Consider the following 24,724-nt stretch of genomic DNA (forward strand, 5'->3'; position numbering starts at 1 on the left):
AGAGGTGGAAGATGAGGCTGGTGAAGGGGCGAAGAAGCTAGGTCTTGCCTATTTCCACGTGACAAGCTGAGAAGCTGCCTTTTACCCTTTGAGTGATGGGGAACCATTGCTACAACTCTCACTACATTTTTGTGCTGTTTTCCTCCCATTGTTTTTTGTTTTTCTTTTTGAATACCAGAGTCTTTCCCCACCCTTCTCGCTATCTCGCTATCTCCCTACTCCTGACAAGACACCGCCTTCCTTGTGCAGCCAGCCCACAAAATCCTGCTTTTACAGGATCCGCGGCTTTCCTCCGGGTCCCGCGCCCCAGTGCCCCAGTCGGAGGCCACACCCCCATGGCCACGCCCCCGATGACGCGCGGCGCCTGGTGCGTGGGGATTCCCGCGGCCGTGGCCACTACCCGGCCTGCCCCGCGGCAAGATGGCGGTCTGAAGGCAGTGGGCAGCGGCAGAAAGTTTGTTGTGGGATTGGATTAGTCGGGCTGGGAGTCTATACTTGTAGGGGGTCGTGAGGATGCCAACGGGGAGTTGGGGCGGAGGGAGTAGCTCTGGGGTTGAGAAGAGGAAGTGGAGTGGTGGAAGGTTGGAGGCAGAGAAAAAAATGAGATAGGGATGGAGGGGAGGGGGCCTAGAGTCCAGTGGTAGCCTTGGGGGAGGGGATTCCAGGCGGGGAGCCAGAAGTAGGTGTGCAGGGAGGGAGAAGCAGAGTCACGAGTTGGAGCCGAACTTCTTAGCCAGGAGTAAAAAGCCCGGAGCGTGGAGTGGAGGCCCTAGCGCAGGCTGGTGGGAGAGGAAAAGGGGTCTTTTCTATGAGGAGAATAGTAGGGAACGGAGGAAGAGAGACCTGAAGCAAAGAGGGAACTAAAGCCAAACAAATGGCCCTCTTCTAGACTTAGATCAGCCTTTCCACAGTTCTTATAGCAGCATCTGCCCCAATTTCAGCTGAAGACTCAGGGGCCCCAGGGATTGGAAGAAATCACAGTGCCTGCTTGGAAAGAAGAAGAGGTAGCGACTTGCCCCAGCTCAACCCCAGAGCGGGTAAGGTGGCCTCCGTTGACAGGCTGGCATGCTCCCTGGAAGCAGGATGCATGGGCTCCGAGTGATGCTGAAAATCATTTATTTTGAGAAGGGCGCTCTTCTCTAGAGGCTGCCTTTTGCCTGTGGTCCCTAAGTTAGTCTTCTGCTTAGATCTCACGCTGATTTGTTGAGAGTTGGGTGTAGTACTGAGCCTTGTATGCCTTCACCTGTGCAGGCGAACGTGGGCAAGAGCCTAGAGATCAGACTGAAAATATTTTAACACATCCCTGTCACAAGCAGTTTCCTTCACGGTCACTGTATTTTCTTTGATCTCCCCATCACATCTTCAGTTTGGTCTCCTGCCCAAAGTGGAGATTTGTGGGTGACAGATGGTGGGCAGCCATAAGAAAACAAACTTCTGGTTGGTGTCCATTAACCATTTAGGCACCTGCTGTCACCGATTCCTGAATTCATTCTTGCCACATGTCTGCCTCTTTTGATCTTTTCTTTTGGTAAGAAGGGCTCATTTATTTGGGCCCGTGTTATTTGGGGATGTGGATTTGGTGCCTAGGTTGGGTCAGAGGAGTGAGGCAGGTAGGTTGGGATTAGGGAGGAGAAACCCAGATCAGTTTATAGTAAGAGGTCAGGCTGACTGGTACAAAGCTCTGCACATGTTTTTCACATCATTCTGTTCCTGAGACCCCTGATATTTGAGAGTTGCTTTACAACCTGGAGCAGTGTGATGCAAGGAAAGGCTTGTAGAACTTGCCTTTTTCTCTTCTGGTAGTTTTTTTCTTCTTTCTTTATATCTTCCTATCAAACGACGTTAAAATATATATATATATATTTTTTTTAAGTTTTGGGGACTTCCCTGGTGATGCAGTGGTTAAAATTCCATGCTTCCAATGCAGGGGTCATGGGTTTGATCCCTGGTTGGGGAACTTAGGACCCACAGGCTATGTGGTGTGGCAAAAAAACAAAATCAGTTTTATTAGCAAAACTAACCATGGCTTGAGAGATAGTGGATTTGGGTTTGAGGAAAGAGAACAGGTTTGGAGGCACAGAGCGCAGTGAGTATGGTTCCCACTTCTTTGATGCCCTTTGGTTATGCCTAAGCCAGAATTAGGAGCATGCTTCTTACTGGAACCTGCTCCAGTAAGAAGGTTCCATGCTTGGATCAGCAAGTCTGATTTGATCTAGGACTCCTTACTAACCATCTTCTGCTCCCTACTCTCAACCCATCCATGCCCCCAAAAGTCTTACTCCAGGCAGACCAGCCTAAGTCACTGTCACTAGACTAACTTCAGTACCTTCAGGTATCTGAAGAACTGGTGTTGTTATTGAGCTGTGACTTCATTTCTAGAAGGTTGAAAAACTTCTCTTTCTGAGAACAATTTGTGGATGCCTCTAGAAGATTGTAACCAGCAAGGACAGTGTGGTGAGCCAGCACAGAGATTAAGAGCACTGACTCTGGAGCTAGATTGCCTGTCCAAATCTAGACCTTGCCATTTGTGACTCTGTGACCTTTAGATATTGCACAGCTCTCTGCCTCAGCTTTCTCATCAATCAAATGGAGATGGTTGGAGTACCTATCTAATAGAGTTGTTCGAAGGTCAAATAAGTTAGTACATTAGTGTATTTAGAACAGTGCCTGACATTCAGTATATATATTTGTTGTTATTATGCTGGCCAGATCTCAGCCCTAATTTCTGCTTCATGATTGAACTTGATGTCTCTCTGTGGCAGACCTGTACTGGTTTGAGCTGCTCTCCTGATGTGAGAAGAGGATAGTATAGATTTTACGTATAGTGAGAATATCCTCATTAAGCTATTTAAAGTGATATTAAAATACCAGTCATTTCCTTGGCAGAACACATTTGAAACTGTGAGGCTGTAGAATGATCAATTTACCATCGAGTGATGAAGATAATAATAGTGCTTACTGAGCACGTTCTGTATGCTTGGCACTTTTGTAAGTGGATTAGTAGTTTAATACTGTTAGTATCCCCATCTTACAGAAGAGTAAATAGAGGTGCAGCATTGTTAAGTGATTTGCTCAGCATCACCCAGATAGTAAGTGGCAGAGCTGGGATTTGAAGCTAGGCAATCAGGCTTAAGCAGTTGAGCTTTTTTTTTTTTTTTTTGCATTTGGTATGAAGTTAACTTTTAAATATGCCTACTGGCAATTTCTGTCTCTTGTTTGCTTGTCATGATGGTTAGATGTGAACCCATATTGTAGTAAACATTTTTCTGATTGTTTAAAAAATGTTTTAGGAGTTGAGCTCTTGTCTCAGCTCTCCTCTTCCTCTCAGAGTTAATAACCCTTGCAGGCACTGGTGGGATTTCCCTGGTGGCTCAATGGTAAAAAATCTGCCTGTGACGGAAGAGACCTGGGTTTGATCCCTGGGTCAGGAAGAACCCTGGAGGAGGGCATGGCAACCCACTCCAGTATTCTTGTCTGGAGAATCCCATGGGCAGAGGAGCCTGGTGGGCTGCAGTCCATAGGGTTGAAAAAAGTCAGACACGACTCAAGTGACTTAGCACACACACACGGACTGGTGTGGGAGTGCCCTGTGCCATGTTCGCCCAATCTAAACTCTGTCATCATGATCCAACTTGGTGACTGCTCTTTGGAAAACTTTGAGCTGGCTGGGGTGAGCAGACAGAATGACATCGAGATCCATTCTTAGCATGCATTGACTGTGTCGGTGTTTGTGTTACTGACACGAACCGTTGAAGGAACCATAGTGTTAAACTCATAGACAGTCTGCTTGCATCTTTCTTTAAAAAATAGCAAACTACAAAAGGGGAAAACTGTGTTATTAACGTGAGAGGAAGTTGGAAAATAAATGTGCTTCTGCTGAAGCTTGTGTTGTAGAGGAAGGCCCTGGTGCCACGCCCAGGTCTCTTTCCTTTAAGCCAGGCAGGAGGCAGAGTGTGTGTAAGGACTGAATGATGACTAGCTTTCCTTTGCCCAGTATTTAAGACTCACCCTTTCCCTCCTTCTGAGTCATGCCCTGTCTATTTAACACATGCCCTCAGGGCCCATCTTTTTCTTTAGTAAATGACTCTTCACTCTGCCATCAGGGCAGGCACACGCCTGGGCTCATGGTGTCGGGGGCTCCGGACCTAGGACTTGCCCCATGATGAAACTTTCTGTCTGTTGTAGCATAGCACATGTGCTTTTAAGAGCATCTGTCAGTCTCTGCTCCCCTCCTCCATCAACAGAGGAGCCACAGGCCTCAGGATGGTGTGCTTTATCTTGATTTGGGCTGCAGTCAGCATGCTGAAACGTGTTATCTCCGTACAGTACATGTTTGTGTTTTGGTAGTTCTCTGACTTCCTAGATTCGGGTCACATTTTAGCAAATGATTGAACTTCAGGGTGAAGGCTGATGGGTTTTAAGCCAGTTCTCCCCTGTTACCATTCTCTTTTTGTTGTTGTCTAAATCAGTTTGTTCTCATAACACCCAGTATTCATTTGTTATCTTTGAATCAAATTCCTTCACCTCCTTTTCGCTATCATATTTTGAGTGCCAAGTCCTATGAGTAAACTGGGTCTTCATTTCTCCAGTAGGATTCAGCCTCTTAACAGCTCTTTAAAAAAAAAATTATTTTTAAAATTTATTATTAGTTTTGGTTGCACTGGGTCTTTGTTGCTTTGCAAGGGCTTTCTCTAGTTGCGGGGAGCGGGGGCTACTTTTCGTTTTGGTGCATGGGCTTCTCATTGCGGTGTCTTCTGTTGTTGTGGGACACGGGCTTAGTTGCACTGTGGCATGTGGAATCTTCTCAGATCAGGGATTGAACCCATGTCCTCTGCATTGGCAGGCAGATTCTTATCCACTGTACCACCAGGGAAATCCCTTAACAGCTCTTTAAACTTACCTTGTTCTCTAGCTTCTGGGTCTTTGTACACGTTGGTTGTGCTGCATTCCAGACTCCCTTTTCCTTCTTTATTGCTCCTGTGGTCTCATTTTAAATGTCACTTCCTTTGGGATCCCACTGCTCTTTACTGTCCTGTGCTTCTGTTTTAACACTTGGGCTGTATTGTAATTGCCTGTTTATTTGTCTGACTCTCACAAGACTGTAAGTGCCCTGAGAACAGACACTGTCTTACTCACTGTTGTATTCTGGCATTTGGGATAGTGCAGGGTAAAAATCCCATGGATGGAGGAACCTGGAAGGCTGCAGTCCATGGGGCCGCTGAGGGTCGGACATGACTGAGCGACTTCACTTTCACTTTTCACTTTCATGCATTGGAGAAGGAAATGGCAACCCACTCCAGTGTTCTTGCCTGGAGAATCCCAGAGAAGAGGGAGCCTGGTGGGCTGCCGTCTATGGGGTCACACAGAGTCGGACACGACTGAAGTGACTTAGCAGCAGCAGGGTGCATAAGAGATGCTTTATAATGCTGTGGTGCATATACAATGAAAGAAATGTGACGGGCAGTCTCTCCCTACTCTATCTTCCATGCTGCTGTAAAAATTTACTTTCCTATAAAACACATACTGCCTCTTCCCTTTAGGCCGTGGTTTCTCTCTTGTTTGGGATAGAGTCCACAGTCTTCAGCCTTGTGTACCAGAAGGCTCAAACTCGACTCTCTAGCCTGAGTTACTGCCGCTCTGTTTCATCTGTCCTGTGTTTCCTTGCTCCTGAGTTTCCTACTGCTCCGGAACCTTTTCTGAACATTTGTTTACTTTTTTCTTCTTACTTGTGCATTTCAGTCTCTGCATCGTGCTCACCTTTGTCTCTCAAACTCTGCTGACCTCTTGAGACCCAGCTTCTCTTCCACCCTGGTTGAGAAGACTTCTCTGTTTTCCTTTCTTCCTCTTGGTCCGGACACTTGTCTACCTGTTTACCTGTCTATCTCTTTCACTGAGCAACAAAAAAAGGTGAGATTGGGGAACAGTGTCAGTGTGCAAAGGAAGTTTGTTGAGGCTTCTTCCCATCTTTTACGTTGAAATGACTCCTTTGATGGATTGTGACAAGCATGTGATATTAACAATGACTTTGGTAGATACAGGTGGGAGTGAGTAGGTGGCGGATTTGTTATGTAGTTAAGGCCGGAGATGACTAAATGGGGTGGGTTTTTGCTGCTGTTGTTCTTCTATTAAACTTTTATTTTGTATTGAAGTATGGCCAGTTAAAATGTTATGATAGTTTCATGTGGACAGCAAAGGGACTCAGCCGTACATGTGCATGTATTGGATGGGGTGTTTGAGGTTCCGTGTTCCCTGGTATTTTGTGGACTGAAAAAATGTTGGGTGAAGCTGGTGGTCTAGGCTTTGAGAAAGCCAGACTTCTTGTCTCAGTTTTTTTTTTTTTGGGGGGAGGGTCACAGAACAGGCTTATGAACTCAGGTGCTCCCCAGAAATGGGGTGGAAGGCTGAGGGTCGCTGTCCATTCTTTGACTTTTTGTTTTCAGTATAGCTGATGGGAATAATTCTTCAGCACCAGTTCTGAACAAGCGCCAGAGAAGTTTGTTTCCAGAAGTCTAGACCTCTTAATTGTATAATGCCGGGCCGCACTCCAATGGGAGTTTGCAATCACAGGAAGATTCGTCTGGATTCTTGGGAGGGCAACCTTTCTGTCTGGTGTTTAACTCCCTGCCCCAGCCAGATGCCTCTCCTGTTTGCTCTCAGAGCACTCACCACACTGTGATGCAGGGGGGCTGTTAACCTGTCTCTCCCCACCCAGGGGTCTTTCTTAGGGGCAAGGTCATTTATTGAAGGCTGAGCGTTTAGTTAGCACAACATAGGAGGTGCTGAGCAGTCCTATTCCCAGTCTAGTCCTTTCTTAGACTAAAGCAGATAAAATCTATCTGGTGAAACTCTTTGAACTCTCAGGAAGGAAGGTCCTGCATAAACAAAAGGTGAATGTATTAACAGTCACATTACTAATTATTTTCCAGAGTTGAGTTAATGTGGTTGAATGATCTAGGTGCTTGGCTTCAGCTGTCTCCCTCTTCAGCCTTATATTCTAACCGCACATTCCTAAGCCAGCCAGAAGGAGTTAAGAGAGGCACTGGAGTACACACAGGTGTATTTTCTTGCTTAATTAGCATCTTAAAAAGGCTTTGGCTGCCGGCACCCTCTTTGTTATTCATCGAGCTCCTTTTAGTGCCTGCAGTCACCTGCTGGCTTTTCTGTGGTATCGCTGGTCCTCCCTTGGTGTGCTCCACGCTCACAGCCAAGACATCTTGGTACAGCCTTGTTCATGCCTAGAAGAACCACAGGGATGAAACCAGTAGTTAGAGGTGGATTGAAGGAGTTTTCCCTGGGCTCTGCCCCTCATCCCTTGGTGTGGGGTGCGCACTGCAATGTGGCCCGTCTTCATGATGGCATCTTGGCAGGAGTGATAAGCTGCGTTGTACGTTAAGCAGGTTTGAGAGGAGATCAGATGAGCCAGCTGGACTGGATTGTGTTGTGTGCTTTTAGGTCTCAGAGGGACTGCGTCTGGTGAGGGTCCGGGAGTAGAAGAGTGAGACTTTCTTTGTTCGGTCTATCTTGTAAGTGCCAACTGTCTACTTGGTGACGTTTGGGATCTATCAAGGACACGGCCCCCTATTTGTGAAGCACTTTTATGTTCTCATAATAAACTGGCAGAGAACTCCCAGATGGGGGGACTGCCTTGCGGAGAGTCAGCCTAGACCCGAAAGCCCTGGGCTTCCATTAAGCTAACCAGCGGGATAGAACTCTGCACTTATCCCCTTGGGTGCTGAGCAGTGGCCTCTTTGCCCCTTTCCAGGTGAGCCAGATGGGGAATTCGGTCTCAGATGTCTTTGAGGGTCTTTACATCCGGGCAGAATTGTCATCGTTTTCCTTGGCTCCCGGGAGAAGACAGCTTTCCAGGCTTTGAACTGGAATTGGAAATGGAGGGTTCTGTCCCCTGTGTCTGTGGCCTTGGGCAGGTCTCTTGTCCTCTGTGTCACTTCAGAATGGGAGAACGCCACCTGTTCTGTGGGCCTCACTAAGCTACAGGGATTGAAGGAAATACAGCTGAAGGGAAAGCACTTCTGGGAGGGTACAGCACAGTGCGGATGGAGTGATTTTGTCCGTTTGTCAAGGAACAGTGCATTGTCATCATAAACATGTGTGGTACCTCGTTGAAAATACCAACCGTACAGAAAAATCTACAAAATTTAAAGCAAAAAGACCTTCCCTTTCTTCCCCCACTGCTCCTGTCTAAGCCCTTTCCCAAAGACAGGGAATACTGTTAACCATTTATCCTGTATCCTTCTGATCATTCTAATGTATTAATACTTCCAGACATTCCCTATCATGTATTGCCTGTAAAATAAACACAACTTAATAGTAATACATATTGTTCTTCAGCTTGTTCTGCCCTCCTAACAATTAACCCTGGGTGGGGCAGGGAGGGGGGAATTAGTCCCTGCTGGAGCCTTTGAGGAGCCCGGCTGCAGCCTCCAGTCCAGCTTGGTGTGTTCCTGGGGGGCTGGCTGGCTCCTTGGGAGGGTTGGAGCAGCCTTCCCAGAGGTTCTTGCCACAGCAGACACCCTGCTTATCTCTGAGGGATTGTCTTTTATGCTGGGATGAAGTTTTCTGGTAGGAGAGCCCTGGAGTGGGAATCAGGATGGGTGTGGGCGTGATGTGGGCACCAGCACCCCTGGCTCGCATGTGTCTCTCTCTCTCACTCTTCTTTCATCTCTGGCTGGGAAGGGTGGAGACTTACCTGATTTCTCAACCCCTGCTGTCTGAAACCTTGGATTAACCAGGTCACTTGCTGCTCCCCGTTTGGAAAACAAACCAGACCCAACTGGTGCGTGTTTGTTTATTTATTAGTATGTCTGTGTCGAGGATTCAGAAAGTAGTCGCCCATGGCCACGCTTCCTTGCTAGTCCAGGGAAGAGATCAGAGCCCACAGGAAGAGTTGGCGTCTTCTCTGCTAGATGGCTAGCTTACTCTTCCTGGTCAGGCTTCGGCCTTTTGACCTCCAGGGCTATCAGAGCAAGGCCGGGAGCCCAGCAAGGGGGCAGTTGGGAAGCCTGTTGGAGGTTTCTCTTGCTTGTGTTCAGCGTTGGCCTGGGCTTGGGAGAAGCCAGGCCTATGTGTGGGGCCTGGGTGGTCTCTGTTTTCCCCTTCCTACCCCGAGTCATCTCATCATCAGACTGCGTGGGGGTCGTTCTCCTGCTTTTTCCCTGCCAGCACTTCTCCATCAGTCACAGCCAGTATTTGCTGATGTCTGTGCTGTAACTTTCCTGTCCTGCCTCCCCAGGGGTCGCATCTTGGCCAGGGCAGGGGGTCTCTGGGACTCCGCTGCTGTGGCACATTTGCCTGGAGATCTCTAAGCCAGGGTGTGTCACTTTCCCTGGGTGATTCTGGAGGCTTCAGGGAAGAGTGTTCCCTGGGCTCGCTCTGTGAGAACCTTAGCCTTTCTGGGCTTTGCCATTCTGAGGGGGTGGGGGGGCCCTCTCAGGGTCTGGGGAGTCTGACTGTGGCCTTGCCCTTACCCTTGCCCCATGGGTCCCTTTGGGGCCAGCTCCCTGGGAAACACCACCCCTGGCCCTTTCTGCAGCTGAAAGGTGGCAGTGTGTCACCCGTTCCCTGGGCTGGCATGGCTCCGGGCCGGGCACACACTGCCCCATTGTGCTGTGCTTTCCACGCAGCTCTTGTTGCAACCTCCGGTCCCTGGGCCAGTTCTCTCCCAGCGCCTTTCCTCAGAGCCCGTGGGAGGGGGTGTGGTGGACTCTGCTGGCACGGGCTTGGGCGAGGTGGCAGCTGCAGCTGTGGGTGGCTTTGTTCTTAGAAGCAGCTCTCAGGGCTGTGGTCCAGCCTGGCAGCAGTGTTCCGGGAATAGGTGAGACAGGAGAGCTGCCCCCTGGTAGCAGTGCCCCCTTCCACCACGGCAATGCTCTCTTTCTGTTGACAGCTGGAGAGCCTTGCTCCCTGGGGTCACCAGCCAGGCTCACTGCTTGGCAGGGTGGGTGTTGTGCTTGCATGTGGCCTGCCTTCCAGAGGGGAGAGGCCCTGCAGGGTCTGGCGGTAAGTCCGGAGGAGCGTCCCTGTCGGGAGAGGGCAGTGTGTACCCTCGGGCATCCTGCAGCCTGGCATTCCTTCTGCTCTCTTTGCAGCTCCGGAGTTGGGCTGCTCACAGACCAAGCTGTCTGTTTGTATGGAGTGCCTGGAGGGCGTCTGCCACGAGTCTGGTGCTAACCGTGCTAACCAGGAGAGCTGGCTGGTTGGGGAGAAGACACTAACCCTGTGAGTCTGACCCGGGCCAGCTAACCCACCCTGAAGGTGCCTCCAGCCACGCCTCTCGTCTCCCTTCCTGCCCCTGGCCTCCTCCCCTCTGCTTACACCGAGCCATCTCCTCTGCGCGCTTGTCCTTACCACTGGGTTCCCTCCGTTTGCCCGGTCTCCTTGCTGTAGGTGGGGCTGTGCACAGGTGCCTGTCCACCTGCCAGCCGGCTGCTGGGCTCTGCCCCCATTCCTCCCCTCAGTCAGTATGTGCCTCTCAGTTCTCCCTTAGAACAGCATGTCTCTTTAATCTGCTTTTAGCACCATGGAGTTTGAGAGCATCCCTCAGCTACCGTGCTGCTGGTTTCATGCCTCAGAGACAGATGGAAGGAGAGTAGGAAAGGGAATTTTCTGCTAGACTGGATAGTTTCCTCCCTTTATCAAGAGGGGAAGATGATGGAAATTCCTGTGGCAGTCCAGTGGTTAGGGCTCAGTGCTGTCACTGCCGAGGGCCCAGGTTCAATCCCTGGTCAGGGAACTAAGATCCCTCATGGACATAGCCAGAAGGAAAAAGGAGAAGATGATATCCCCATTATTCCCATCCCAGGATAAGATTTGAAACTGCAGGTTCTTCTTGGGGACTGGGAGGTTGAGGAAAACCTTGACCTGCCTGTGAGAAATGGCCTGGACAGAGGAGTGAAGCTCTGTCTGAAAGTTGGAGCCCAGAACCGGATACCCATCTGAGATGTAGCTCCCGTTGGTGACCATTGCTCTGGGAGGTGGAGTGGGAGGAGTTGGTTCCCCCACCGCCTTCCACCTCTGGAGCTTCAGGTGGACTTTAACCAAAAAGAGCTGGGAAGGGCGCCTTAGTCAGAGGGGGCAGGACCTGGCTCTGGACTCCACAGTGGGCCTGAGGGAGGCATTGGCCTCAGCTTGCCATGGAGAAGTTCCCAACAGGCTCCCTCCTCCCTCCAGGCTGGGAAAGAAGGGGCGTCCAGAGGTTGCAGGAAGGCTGACTGCGCGGGGCGCCCTGGTGGTCTGCACAGGTAACTAGACAGACCCTGTCTGCCGCCTCTGGGGGCAGTGCCCGGGGAGGGGGGCAGAGTGTGGTGGGCTAGATAGGGGGACCTGAGACCTGGAGGCCCTCTAAGCCGCCTCTGTTTCCCCTGAGCCAGGAGGCAGAGGGCAGGAAGCTGCCAGTGCCCACAGAGTGGGAGTGTGTAAACAAGAGATGGTGTAGGGGCTCCGCAGATGGTGTGGACCCTGAATAGAGAGTTAGCAAGCTGGAGGGAAAGGTTGAGGGCGGGAGGAGAAGGGGACGACAGAGGATGAGATGGTTGGATAGCGTCACCAACTCAATGGACATGAGTTTGAGCAAACTCTGGGAGATGGTGACAGACAGGGAAGCCTGGCGTGCTGCAGTCCATGGGGTCACAAAGAGTCGGACATGACTGAGCTACTGAGCAGCAGCACCCTGGAGGGGCCTGTGGCTTGGCTCTGACGAGGAGAGCAGAAGGGGCGAGGAGTGGCAGGTTGCTTCTTCCCGAGGGGCGAGCATGGGACGAAGGTCAAGTGCTGCTTCTGATCTGGGGACTTCTGAGCGCTCCGTTTGGTTGGGGGTTGGTTTGCTTGGCTCATCATCAGGAATCTTCAGCCCCTTTCCTCCTGTCAAGTGTTGGCTTGAACGAGAGGCCCGGTGGATAGACTTGAGGTATTTGCTCTGGTGGGAGCCAGGTAAGCTCTCACAGGCCACCAGCACTAGTTCTGAGACCTCAGGATGACTCTGGGGAGGAATATTCCCACCCATTCTGGTTTTTTAAATACCTGTAGTCTATTCCGCTTAGAGTGGGCAGAGGGCCAGGTTAGGGCCGCAGGCAGCATGTCCCAAAAGGGTGACGTTGTGCTTTCCCAGAGGGGTGGCAGGCCTGCCTGGGGGAGGGGCAATGGGGCTGGTCTGGGCACAGACTGGCATCTTCCAGCCTTGTCATCGGCCCAGAGGAGAGCCTGCCCGGGCCCCACCCGTGTTCTGCTGGCTGCTTGCCTGCCACGCGCCCAGGATCGCTCAGGGCTTTGCTCAGGTATCTCGGGAACAGCTGCGCCGGAAACTGGGGGCCAGGGCTGGGAGGACTGAACCCAGGCTGCCTCAGTAGGATCAGCTCTCTGTGCGGCTGTTCACTGACAGTCAAGGGTGAGAGGAGCCATCCTGATTAGGGGTGGGCGTGGGAGGGGTCCTTATGGGCAGTCTCCGGACCCCCTGCTGGCCCCCCTGGTTAGGGGGCTGGCCCTTGCACGGTGGAGGTTTGTGTTTCTTGGTCCTTAGTTGGAGCCAGAGCCCGGATTTCAGACGCCTGAGAAGCAGTTGGACCTGCACTGTGGAGTGTGTCTTGCCCCCCACCCCAACCCCGCGAGGCACAGCTTCCTCCAGGCCTGCAGGGTTCAGAGACCACTTCACAGCTGAGGACCATTCCCACAGGGGAGGCGCTCGTCCCTGTGACCACATGCTCCTGTTTAGTGGTTCACCGGGGGCTTTAGGAAGGGCCCATATTTGGGTTTATTATTAATTTATATCCTGCTGGGGTAAGGCAGCATACAACACAGCTGGGGTATTCTGAAAAGGGGCCAGTTTTCCTTTCATTTTAAAAGCAGCAATGATTGCTACCTTCCATTTGACTTTCTTTGGGTGAATTATGAAAGAAGAGCATTAGTTAATGATTTTTGTGATGTATATGCCTTCCCTGATTCAGAAGATTGGGTTCATTGGCCCCTCAGCGTCCTTCACTTGCTTGATTTCAGTGACAGCTGGGGACAGAGACATCAGTAAGTACAGAAATGCTGAGCCCAGATAAACTGCTGGGGTCATCATTTCTTAAAGAGAATGTGGGTGATGGAAGTCGTGGAGGCAGGCGGTTTCTTTGGGTAGGCAGCTGAACTGTGTAGGGGCAGGGGTGTGGTGCAGAACTTGGGGGCTAGAAGAGACCTGGGGTGCAGGGGAGGGCAGAGTTTGAGCCACACCTGTTTTGGATTCAGTTGTCTCCCTCTGCTCGGCCAGTGTCGAGCGGGTAACCTCTGAGCCCTGAGCAGAGAGAAAGCTGGATGCTGGGAGCTCCCTTCCTCTCCTGCACCTTTGGCTTTGCCCTGGGCCTTGGGCAGACGCACAGATGGGACGGCAGAGGGAAGTAAGGGGGTGTCCTTGGCTCTTGGAATCGAACCTTTCACTGTTGCCTCTGCGGGTGTTTGCAGGGAGGAGGAGAAAGGATAGTGGTTTGGAGAGAATCAGATTCTGAAGAGGGCTCCTCCTCATCCTGCTCCGTCTCCAGCAGCATCAGGACTGACTTCAGGGGGACCCCTGGTCATATCCACACACGTTCATTGTCCACACAGGGGAGCGAGTCGGAGAGCTGTCCCCTGGTTCGAGAGAGGAGCTGCCAGCTCCTGGCATATATTGCCCCTTATATCTGCCTCTGATACACGCTTTGCTCAGCTGTTCAGTGGGTTCAGAGCACAGGTTCACTGTGCGTGCCGAGTCCCATTTCTAATGAAAGTAGACTTTGTTCTCTGGAGGCAGCTAATCGTGCCCGTGGGCTGTAATCAGGGAGAAGGTATTTAATACAGGGCAGGCGGCAACAGGGGCCTGCGCCGACTGGCAGATTGCAACATGGCAATTACAAGGCTATCACCCTCTCACTCCACCCCTCAGATACGGTGGAGTCCTCTGAGCTGCTCCTGAGTGAGTGAAGAATGAATACTCTGCAGGAGAGGGAGGAGGAGGCGGGGTTAGGGGGGGTGGGGGCGGTGAGGAGAGCTGCTTTCCTTTCACCTCGCCTCCGTGACGCTGCGGGGGTGTCTCCCTCGACAGTGCCTGCAGGTGCAGCCCCGAGAGCCCCAGACCAGGTCAGCCGGGGGGATTGACTCAGGTCTCAGCCTTTCTCCCAGAAGGGCTTCCCTCATAGCTCAGCTGGTAGAGAATCTACCTGCAATGCAGGAGACCCCGGTTTGATTCCTGGGTTGGGAAGATCCCCCGGAGAAGGGATAGGCTACCCACTTCCGTATTCTGGTCTAGAGAATGCCGTGGACTGTATAGTCCATGGGGGTCACAAAGAGTCAGACACCACCGAGCCACTTTCACTTTCACTTTTCTCCCAGAGCACGGCTGTTGTCGCACAAACCCAGCCTGAGATGTGGTAGCCCACATCCTGAGTCTTCTGCTTCCAGTTCCTTGAAGCTCAGGTAGTTCGTGGTGAGGGGTGGGAGTGGGATTCTTCCTTGTCAGTTTCTAGACTTTCTAGAAGAGCCTTCTCGTGGAGGTGCCCTGGAGCCAGCGCAGCATCCAGAGGCTAAGAGACTGGGCTGTCTGCCCGCTCCTCGTGGCCTGTGGCCCATTTGGACTTATCCAGCCTTCCCTGGGGGACTCTTTCTTGCTGTGGGATTAGGAGTCGACCTCGGGTTGAAACACTCCAAAGCAGCTTGGAGATCTTTGGGTGAAGGCCGTGTGCCAGGGAGGCAGCCTCTAGGAGCTGGGTCTTCCTGGAGGGGCCGCTCCGCTGCTTTGTAGCCAGCCCCTCCTCTCCTCCTGTGACCCTGTTGCCCGGCTGCTGCTCCCTGTGTTCTCCAGTAGGCCTGGCGTTGCGCTCACCCCTGGGGCTGACCTTCCCTGCAGTGCCAGCGTCCTGCCAGGCCTGTGTGTGCCTGTTCAGTGCTGGAACTGTGGTCCCCTCCAGGCTGGATCTGAGGCCCTTAGCAGACCTCAGGAGTTGGGACCAGGGCCCCAACATGCACTGGAATTTAGGGATGTGGGGCAGGGAGTGGCATGGAGTCTCCCTCCTGGACTTGTGTTGGGATCGCTGAGGCTCCCTGGTGGACTGTCCTCCCTAGCAGGGTGTAGCCTTCTGCCTCCCCAGTCAGGAGCCATGTCCCTCCCTGTGACTCCGATATGTATGAAAAGAGCGGACTCTGGCTGGGGAAAAGAACCTCCAAAACCACTGTCGTTCATCTGAGAGTCCTAGTCTGCACTTTGACCCGTCTCACTGCTAGCCACATCCATGCTACCTGTCCCCTCAGCAGGCCAGATTGTCTGTGCATGAAAGCCCCAGGAATATGTGCTGTGGGGCCGTGAGGTTGAGACAGGGCAGGATGAGCTCGTAGGACATGTGACAGCTCGAGCTGGGGCAGCGGGGCATGGAGGGAGGCCGCTGCGTCTCCTCACGGGTAGGATGACTAGATACCCGGGCACGGTAGTGTCCTCCGCCCACCGCCCACACCAGTGTCCCAGGGCTTGGAGGGCAGTGTGGGCGCTGGCAGGAATAGGGAAGGTGGGGGAAGGCAGAGGCCGGCTCTGGACTTCATGGGCACTCCTGGCTACCAGTATCTCTCACTCCTGTGGTCTGACTCTTCCTTTTCTAACATATATACCACCCCCCCAACTTAGACCCTCTGAGTATCAGAATCCAGGTACCCGTGCTGGCTTGGCACTTTCTGGGCCTGTTCCCCAGGCCAGAAGAGCTTCCACCCAGGGCCCCACTGAAGGGGTAGCCCCAGGGAACTGTGGGGGTGACTTGTTTGTTCCCCCACACCTCAGGAATGTGCTGTCCCTTCAGGCCTGCCCAGATTCCTGAACAGGGAGTCAGCCCGACACAGCCCGCTGTGTGTGCCCTGTGGGGACACGCTCTGCCTCGCCATCAAAGGGCTGGAGGTTGGCGGCTCGTGCCTGCTGCCACACCCCAGAACCCCACGCCAGAGGCCAGGCTGCCCAGACAGAGAGGGGAGGCCACTCCTCTTCCCGCCCTCCCCACCCCCTCACCATGCCTCCTGCCTCAGGCCCTGTTGGAATGTGACAGGAGTTGTGGCCAGGGCATGTCCCAACAGCGGGAACACACGCTTCAGCCCGCAAGGCTTCCCTCAGCCCCCAGCTCTGGTTAGGTGGATGGCGGAGGCAGGACTGCTGATGTCCGGAAGGCCACCTGAGGTTGCTGCCTCCACTGGTCCCTGTGGTAGCTGCTGCCCCCATGCTGCAGCCCAGCTCATTACAGGTCGGGGAGAGGTCGGAACCCCAAGGACTTGGAGGGGACCTCACAGGCCACTCATTCCAGCCACCTCTCTGCAGATGAGAGACAAGCTTATCCAGTGAGGCAGGGACTTACCCAGGGCCACATCGTGTGTCAGAAGCAGCACTGAGCCCGGAAGCCAGGTGTCTCAGCTCCCCAGACTGGGGCTTCCTACACAGGCTTTCCCAGCCTGGGCAAATCAACACTGTGCCGATAATGCCTTGTCGTGGGAGGCTGCACTGTGCTTCATAGGATGTTAGCAGCAGGCCTGGCCTCTACACATTAGATGCCAGTACCGCCCACCCCTGGTGTGACAAGCAAAAATGCCTTCAGATATTTGCCAGATACCAGGGGTGGGGAAAGGAGGAGGCCGGGGAAGACCCAAATCACCCTGGTTGAGAACCGTCATTGCTCTAAAATGCTGCCTTTTCCAGTTCTCTCTCCTGGACCTTCCCCTCCTCTTGCAGTCTGTTTGGGCTCCTCTGGAATCATTGCTAGGAGCTTTTTTTTTTTCCCCCAGCATCTTCTTGGGCCTCTCCTAGGCTTTTTCCTGGTGTTTTCTTCTGCAACCCATGTCCCCCAAATCTCTGAGTTGTTGTTTCTAGACTCTGAGAGGCCCTGGAGATGAACAGGACAGATACAGGGTAGGATAGGGACAAGACAGCACCAGGCCTCTTCTGGAATCAGGCGTGTGGTAAGCCAAGAGCATGGCCACACAGACACACCTGTGTCTCCCTGGGCCCGGGATGCCGTTCATGCAGAGCCAGTGCTTCCACTCCGGTCCCGCCTCCATGGCTCTCCTGCGTAGCTCTCCTGGGGGCACTGACAGACAGGCCTTGACACCTGGTTTCTGTTTTCTTCCCATCTCCGGTTTCAGGAGCTGTTGGCCAGAGGAAGTGGCTGGGCCGTGGGATGCAGAGAGCCACAGGCTGACTCCCGGACAGTGGAACAGAGAGTGCTGCCGACGGACAGACGGTATGTTCGCAGTGAGGCCTGCGCCCCGCACTGGGCCCCCTCCTGGGGAGGCTGGCAGGTGAGGGGGCAGCAGGTGGCCCCTTTTGGTGGGGGCTGGTGAAGAGAGCACTGGAGGCCAGAGAGGCTTGACTTTCAGGGCCCCCAAACCTGGTGACACCCCGCCCTGAGGGGTCCAGGCTGGGCATACATCTCAAGCCCTTACTTTCTGCTCACAGTTTGCTTTAAAGCTAACATTAGTCGAGCATCTGAGTGCCAGCTTCTGTTGTTAGTGCTTTCCATAATCATTACAACAACCCTATGAAATTGGTTGTTGAAGTGAAACTTAACCCAGTTTGGAATTGAGGAAACTGGTTTTTGGAGAGTCGCTCTTCCCTCTGTGGCGGCCCTCCCACGCCCGCAGGGACCAGGGGTGGGTCACTCCTCCGGCCCAACCCGTGTGCCCTGCGCCCAGGCCCTGGGCCCTGCCTTTCCCCTCATGTATTCCCACTGGCCCTGGACGCCTCTCCTGTTCACCATTGACCCACAGGCAGTGGCACACCAGAGCTGAGCACTTCAGATAACCCTGGGAGTGGCCCAGGCCTGTCTGCCTGCCTGGTGGCTCCTACCTGTCCCCTTTTTCCCTCAATTCAGAGGCCTCTTGCCATGTCTCTGAGCCTCCTCCCTCCTTATTTCCCTCAGCAGGTTGAACAGCTCTCATCTCCCAGAATGACCAGTGCAGCCCCTGCTAAGAAGCCCTATCGTAAGGCACCACCCGAGCATCGTGAGCTGCGGCTAGAAAGTCCTGGCTCCCGGCCCGAGCAGGAGGTCAGCAAGAGTGGTCCCCCTGCCCCAGCTGGCAGCTGCAGACCTCTGAGGCGGGGCCTGGCTGTCCTGAGGGGGCATCTGGTTCCCCCAGTTGGGGTGCGAGTGTGGCGTTGCTGGTACCCGCTTGGGCTCTCAGCTGCCACCATGCTCGTGGGGGCCGTGCAGACCAATGGGGGATGGCTGTGACACGTTCACACATCCAGGAGCCCCAGAGTCTGTAGCGCAGCCTAAATGATCTGTGCAGTGTTATTCTTGGTGTGGGAGGCCGCCCATCAGACAAAGGTGTCTGACCTGCCCGGAGCCGGGGACTCTGGCCCTCCACTGGTGGAGCAGAGCTGTGCAACCTGCGGCCCCTCTGGGCACCTTTAGGGAGCTCCAGCTGCTTGCCCTCAGCCTAGCTGTTCTCCACTGTCCCCGAAAGGCTGACCTTCGTCCAGCTTTGTTTTGTCTGGCTGACATTTATCAAATATGTGCTCCCTGCTAGGGACCACATTAGATACTTAGGAGGCCTTCTTCAGGCAACCGCCAAACATTGTCCAGATCGGTGTTCCTCTCTCGTTAAGCTCTTGCAGGAAGAGGAGAGTTTATTCTCCTTGATACTGTGTCTCTACCCTGTTGAAGTTCATGGAGCACATTTGGAGAACTTGAGAGATGGCCAGCGTGTGCCAAGGCCCAGGGCAGAAGTGCCATCCACGACTTGCCCATTTTGAATTTAGGAAACATTAAAAGGCCAGATACTGTGCGAGGTGCCGCCCTCTGGGCACTCCCCCCAGTTTTGTAGATGTGGTCTCTAGGGTTCAACAAGATTAATGAAACCAGTCCAGGTGTCAGTGGCTCCCAGGTCCATAGTCTGGGCCATGCACCTCATTGTCCTGCCTGCGATGAGCGTCCTGAAGCTGTGAGGCCAATCAAATGCCACTCGACATTTCCCTACTGCCGTTGCGCAGGCTCGCTCTGCCTTTTGGTTGGCTGAGTTCTGGCCCTTGGGCTCGTGACCCATGTGGGGGCTTGAGGAAGATGCTGCAGGAGGGAGAAAGCAGGACGAGATGCTTCACTCCCCTCCGTCTGGGTTACCCCAGAGGCTGTCCTGCACTCATGCCTCCCAGGGGGCCCGCAGGGCTTCATCAGAGCTCTGGACTCTACTCCATCCCACCTGGCTTTGTCACTTCCCTGGAAAGTCTTCAGCCTTGCCTACAGGGCCCTCTAGGAGCCCAGTGAAGAGCTGAGAGGCTCTTTAGCCCAGGGAGAGGTGGCATGGCCTCTAGGACTCAGAGGGCTTGGAGCTGGTGTGGGGAACGGCAGGGTTGGAGTCTGGCGGCATGGGCGAGGGTAGTCTCGGCTGGTCCAGAAGTTACTAGACAGCCCCATCTCTGGGGGGCCCTGCAGCCCACTTGTGCCAGACACGTATGCTGCAGACATGACCCTCTGTGGGGCTGTTTGGAGCTGTTTGGAGGAGGTGGGAGTGAGCGGGAGGCAAGTGGTCCGGAGCCGAGCCTCAGGCTTCTGTTTTTTTGTGCACAGGAGCCGCTGACTGACGCGGAGAGGATGAAGTGAGTACCTGCTGCCCAAGAGCCTCCCTGCCTCAGCTCGGTCCCCTCAGCCCCAGGCTGTTGGTACCATTGGGCTTTTCCTTGGATTAGGTAGAGGTACAAGTTGGGGGATTTTAGGGACTCTGGAAGGCAGCTTGACGTTTGGATATTAGTCCTGGAAAAACATCTGTTTGATGAGAACCTGACATTGGGGAGGCGAGTGCCTCTGAGGGGCTGCTTGGGCGAGTCCCAGCTCCCGCCTCCCGTGCCAGCTGTCTCTTACAGCCTTTTCCGTCAGCCCCGTGAGGCCTCTGCAGAGCAGGGCCCTCCTGGGCTGGGTTTCCACAAGTTGAATAATGGAGCAGCTTGACTGTGCAGTGGAGAAACCGGAGCTGGGGGCCGGCTGGCTTGGGTTGTAACTAGAGACAAATGGCAACTGTGGCCCCTGCAGTTCTGTCTTCTCCAGTGAGGGGGGCCGACTGTCCCCCTCCATCCCCTCTGCCTCCCCCACCCTCCAGGCCCAGCCGTGTTCTCAGGGCCAACAGGCCTGTGGGATACGCTTCCCTGGACTCCTGTCACCCCTACTTCCTTCTGAATCCAGCCTGGGACTCCAGGGTGGCCCTAGCACCTCTGATGCCCCTCTGCCCTTGAACCCTCACCTTCCCAGGCTTTTGCAGCAGGAAAACGAGGAGCTTCGCCGGCGCCTGGCCTCAGCCACCAGGCGCACTGAGGCTCTGGAGCGCGAGCTGGAGATCGGGCAGGACTGCCTGGAGTTGGAGTTGGGCCAGAGCCGGGAGGAGCTGGACAAGTTTAAGGACAAGTTCCGCAGGTGTGGGACCGGGGGCTGGGACACGCATGCATGCATCTCCCCGTTCACAGGGGGTTGTTAGCCAGGCGTGGCCTCAGAGGTGATCCAATTCTGATGCGAAAACTGAAGTTCTGGGAGGGGCACCTGCCCAAGATCCACATCAAGAAGGGACTGAGCAGGGTCTGAAGAGCGGCATCTTGACCCGGAGGTCTGCCTTGTGTTCTCTACAGGCTGCAGAACAGCTACACAGCTTCCCAGAGGACCAACCAGGAGCTGGAGGACAAGCTGCACACGCTGGTAATCTGTCCAGGAGGGCAGCTTGGCTAGCGCTGCACTCACAGCACAGCACGGGGCTAGGACTTGCCAGGGGGCCCCCGTCCTGCCCTGGGCTCGGGAGGGGGCGGCTGTGGTGGGGAGGGGCCTGCCACGTGCTGTGCGAGTCAGGGTCGTCTTAACGCTCACACTGTTTCTCTTCTCTCGTCTTCCCCTCATGCTGCCACCGTTGCTGCTGTACTCTTCTCTCAGGCCTCTCTTAGCCACAGCTGGATTTTTGCAGTTGCGTCTGAGTTTGTGTGTTTTCTCCCTTGCCCTTGCCTCCTCCTCAGCTGAGATCTGGGATGGCTGGGGTCTGCCCCTTGCCCTCTGCCCATTCCTTTCCTGTCCTCATGGGAGGCCTGGTCAGCAGTCAGTGCCTCGCTCCTGGGGGCAGGTGGGGAGCCTGCTCTTGGCTTGGGCAGAGGTACTGATTGATGTCACCACTGAACACTCATGGCCTCTCAGCTGCAGTGGCAGCCAGCTCCGCCGCTTGGAGGAAGGGGGCCTGTGGATCCAGTCCCTGAGCTGAAGATCAGAAGACTGTAGCTCCCTCCCTGCTTGACTAGATAATCTCCCAGGCGCCCCCAGCTGCCACCCAGCCCCGTTCTGTGCCCAGCCTCCTCCCCCTCACCCAATGGCCTGATCCTGGAAACAGCTACATGCAGCATAGGCCTGAGCCCCTGGGTTTGCAGTTCTTGTCTCTCAGGGTAGAAGCTCCCTCCCCTGGTGTGTAGAGCCCCTTGTGCACCCTCCAAGGCTGGGCAGCTCTTAGATTGCTCTGGGCCTGGGCAACTGTCGGTCATGCTCAGAAAGCCCCTACCCCACAGCCCGCCTGCATTGCAGGAGAAGTGTCCAGTCTCCTTCTGTCTGTCCATCATCTGTCTGTACTTCATGTGCCTTGGCTGCCCTAGCACCTGTGGCTTCCTGTGTCTCTGAGCTGGGAGGAGGGGAGGAAGAGCTGGCTGGGGCCTGGGCTGGGTTCACTGTGAGTCTTGTGCCTCAGATCAAGAAGGCTGAGATGGACAGGAAGACGCTGGACTGGGAGATTGTGGAGCTGACCAACAAGCTGCTGGATGCCAGGAACACCATCAACAAGCTGGAGGAGCTCAACGTACGGCATCTTGGGGCCTCCCTGCCTGTGCCACTGTGTCCCCACCCCACTCCCCGGGCGGGGCTGGGCGCTGAGCTGCATCTGTGTCTGCAGGAGCGGTACCGGCTGGACTGCAACCTGGCCGTGCAGCTGCTCAAGTGCAACAAGTCCCACTTCCGTAACCACAAGTTTGCCGATGTGAGTAGCGGGTCCTCCCAGCCAGTACCCGTCCACCCTTTCTAGGACCCTTCCAGCTCCAGTTTCTACGCCTCTCTGTCCTGTCCTTGCACCTCTGGCTCCCCGCCTTTCTGCTTTGCCTTCCCCTCGCCTTCCTGTTTCCCCTCAAGCCAGGCAGCTCAGCCTCTGGTTGGTGTCCTGCATGCTCTCAAGGGCCATCACTAGGGGCAGGGTGAGGACTGGCCCTATGGGTATTTCTGGAACAGAGATGCGGAGAGGGTCTCAGTTTCCAGATCTGATGCAGGAAGGAAGGAGGGGGATGCCAGAAGTATGGGCCATAAGATAATTGAGAGAGCCCCTTGCTCCAAGGGGAAGCTCTAGACCCCAGAGCTCCAGCCTAGGGCTGACAGGGTCGACAGGAGTGGGCCTTAGCACCAGTTCTGGGGTCACATCCTGGCTGTGTTGATCAAAAGCTTTAAGTCATTTCACTGCAAAATGAGGACATACCTCGGTGTGCTGTGAGAACAGGTGATAGCAAAGTGCCCAGCACACTGTGAGGAGGGAGCCTTGCACATGGCAGCCTTTATTTTTGCCCTGAAGCAAGCTGTCTTAGGCTGGGATCCTTCATGTCTCTTTCCTTTTCTCGTTCCTGTACCCCAGCTGCCCTGTGAGCTACAGGATATGGTTCGGAAACACCTGCACAGTGGTCAAGAGGCCGCCAGCCCCGGGCCTGCCCCCAGCCTGGCCCCTGGGGCTGTGGTGCCCACCTCGGTCATTGCCCGCGTGCTGGAGAAGCCGGAGTCTCTCCTGCTCAATTCGGCCCAGTCAGGCAGCACCGGGCACCCCTTGGCTGAGGATGTCTTCGTGCATGTGGATATGAGTGGGGGTGACCCGGGTGACTCAGCTAGCCCCCCAGCCCCGAGCAGCCCCAGCCCCCAACCCAACGGGGAGTGCCATTCCCTGGGCACTGCCGGGGGCTCCCCAGAGGAGGAGCTGCCCCTGCCGGCCTTTGAGAAGCTGAGCCCCTACCCAACCCCATCTCCGCCACATCCACTGTATCCTGGCCGCAGGGTGATTGAGTTTTCTGAGGATAAGGTGCGGATCCCCCGCAACAGCCCCCTGCCCAACTGCACATATGCCACTCGCCAGGCCATCTCCCTGAGCCTGGTGGAGGAGGGCAGTGAGCGGGCCCGCCCCAGCCCGGTGCCTAGCAGCCCTGCCTCAGCCCAGGCCTCCCCCCAGCACCAGCCCCGGCCTGCCCCGCCGGCGCTCAGTGCCCCGGCCAGCTCTGCCAGCTCCGAGGAGGACCTGCTGGCCAGCTGGCAGCGGGCGTTTGTGGACCGCGCTCCGCCCCCGGCCGCTGTGGCCCAGCGCACGGCCTTCGGCCGGGATGCACTCCCTGAGCTGCAGCGCCACTTCGCCCTTGGGCCCGCTGGTGGAGATGAGGTGCAGGCACCATCATCCCCACCTGGTGAAAGCGGGCTTCTGCTGCTGCCCGAAGCTGACCCTGGCTTTCCCAGGGAAGAGGACGAGGAAGAGCTGAATCTGCCTGTCAGCCTGGAGGAGGAGCGCCAGAGCCTGCTGCCCAGCGATGCTGGCACTGAGGAGGGGCCCAGCGCGCCTCGCGCTGAGGGCAGGGTGTGGGCACTGCCCAGCCCCAGCCGCCCCCAGCGCAGCCCCAAGAGGATGGGGGTGCACCACCTGCACCGCAAGGACAGCCTGACGCAGGCCCAGGAGCAGGGCACCCTGCTCCACTAGCGCCTGGCTCGCCTTCCGCCGCTGCTGCACTGGGACTGCAGGGCGCCCCTGCCCTTGCAGCTCAGGGTCTCCGCCCAGCCCAGGCCTTTGGCCTCTGCTCCTTGCGTGAACAGGGTCAGGCCACACCAGGCCTTTCAGCTGCATTGACTGTAACTGGCACCAGCTGGCCTCGTGGTTTTTCCCTCCTGGAATATTTATTTTCCAATGGTAACGTGCAGCTGGGGCTCATGACCTTCCAGTCAGCCCAAATTGGTCTGTTCTGGGGAGCTGGGGCGTTTATTACATCAGTGTTCATCCTCCATCCTCTTTTCATAGCCACCAGTTTTTTTTTTCCCCCCAGAGTGTAGGGGGTCATTGGGATTATCAACCTCTAAGTTCTAGTTTTTGACCTGTTTCCCTCTCCTTCAATCCTCTGCACGAGCTGTTGCCTTCAAGGGGCCTAGCGCAGCAGGCCCTCGGGGGTGCGGGAGAGGACTGACTCAGGGCTCCTCAGATGTTCCTCCTCCCTCTGGAAGGGAGTAGAGGGTGGGATTCAGGGGCCTTAAACTGGGCTCTCGGTGAAGCCTAGCCCCGCTCCCAACCTTGGCTCTAGACTGTTACTCCCAGCACTGGGAAATTTTCACATCGGTAACTATTTTAAAATTAAATAAAACTATTTTACTGGAATGGCCTCATTTGTATCACTGACCTTCCTTTTCCAGTCTTCTCCCCATTCTTGGGTATCCCCAGTCCTAGTCATGTCCTAGTCTTTGCTCCTGACTCCTCCTGACTCCCCCTGCCTCCCTCTGCCTGGGGCTTCCTTGGCCACAGAGCATCAGGCAGGGAGAGAGTGTCCCTCAATTAACCTTGGCAGGTCTCTTGAGTCTCCTTGGGGTAGGGTTCAGCCAAGTTTTGGGGGCACTTTACTTCACTTATGGTCCTTACAGGGCCTGTGTAAGGTGTCACCCCAAAAACCCAAGTCCTAGAAGTCAGAGACCTGAGCCAGTGAGACATTTGGGGCCAGTGGATACTGCCT

General features: G+C 54.8%; 1 protein-coding gene across 8 annotated transcripts; it reads left to right on the forward strand.

The window, feature by feature from the left end:
• The first annotated feature begins 347 nt into the window (after positions 1–347).
• Positions 348–24,375, forward strand: TJAP1 (tight junction associated protein 1). 8 transcript variants are annotated; one of them, XM_061398272.1, is made up of 16 exons: positions 348–454; positions 942–1,037; positions 10,107–10,236; positions 11,188–11,258; positions 12,192–12,290; positions 12,957–13,939; positions 14,356–14,439; positions 17,131–17,228; positions 17,907–18,032; positions 19,554–19,582; positions 20,229–20,390; positions 20,600–20,666; positions 20,895–20,924; positions 21,688–21,795; positions 21,889–21,972; positions 22,612–24,375. In XM_061398272.1, the coding sequence occupies exons 9-16, from the start codon at positions 17,934–17,936 to the stop codon at positions 23,707–23,709; spliced, it is 1,677 nt and encodes a 558-aa protein (XP_061254256.1). In that variant the 5' UTR covers positions 348–454; positions 942–1,037; positions 10,107–10,236; positions 11,188–11,258; positions 12,192–12,290; positions 12,957–13,939; positions 14,356–14,439; positions 17,131–17,228; positions 17,907–17,933; the 3' UTR covers positions 23,710–24,375. The 8 variants fall into 8 exon arrangements, with proteins under 8 accessions (XP_061254256.1, XP_061254252.1, XP_061254253.1 ...); XM_061398268.1 differs by lacking the exons at positions 12,192–12,290; positions 12,957–13,939; positions 14,356–14,439 and adding an exon at positions 9,905–10,017; XM_061398269.1 differs by lacking the exons at positions 12,192–12,290; positions 12,957–13,939; positions 14,356–14,439.
• Positions 24,376–24,724: the final 349 nt, after the last annotated feature.

This window comes from Bos javanicus, chromosome 23 (genome assembly GCF_032452875.1).
Source record: "Bos javanicus breed banteng chromosome 23, ARS-OSU_banteng_1.0, whole genome shotgun sequence".
Taxonomy (NCBI): Eukaryota; Metazoa; Chordata; class Mammalia; order Artiodactyla; family Bovidae; genus Bos; species Bos javanicus.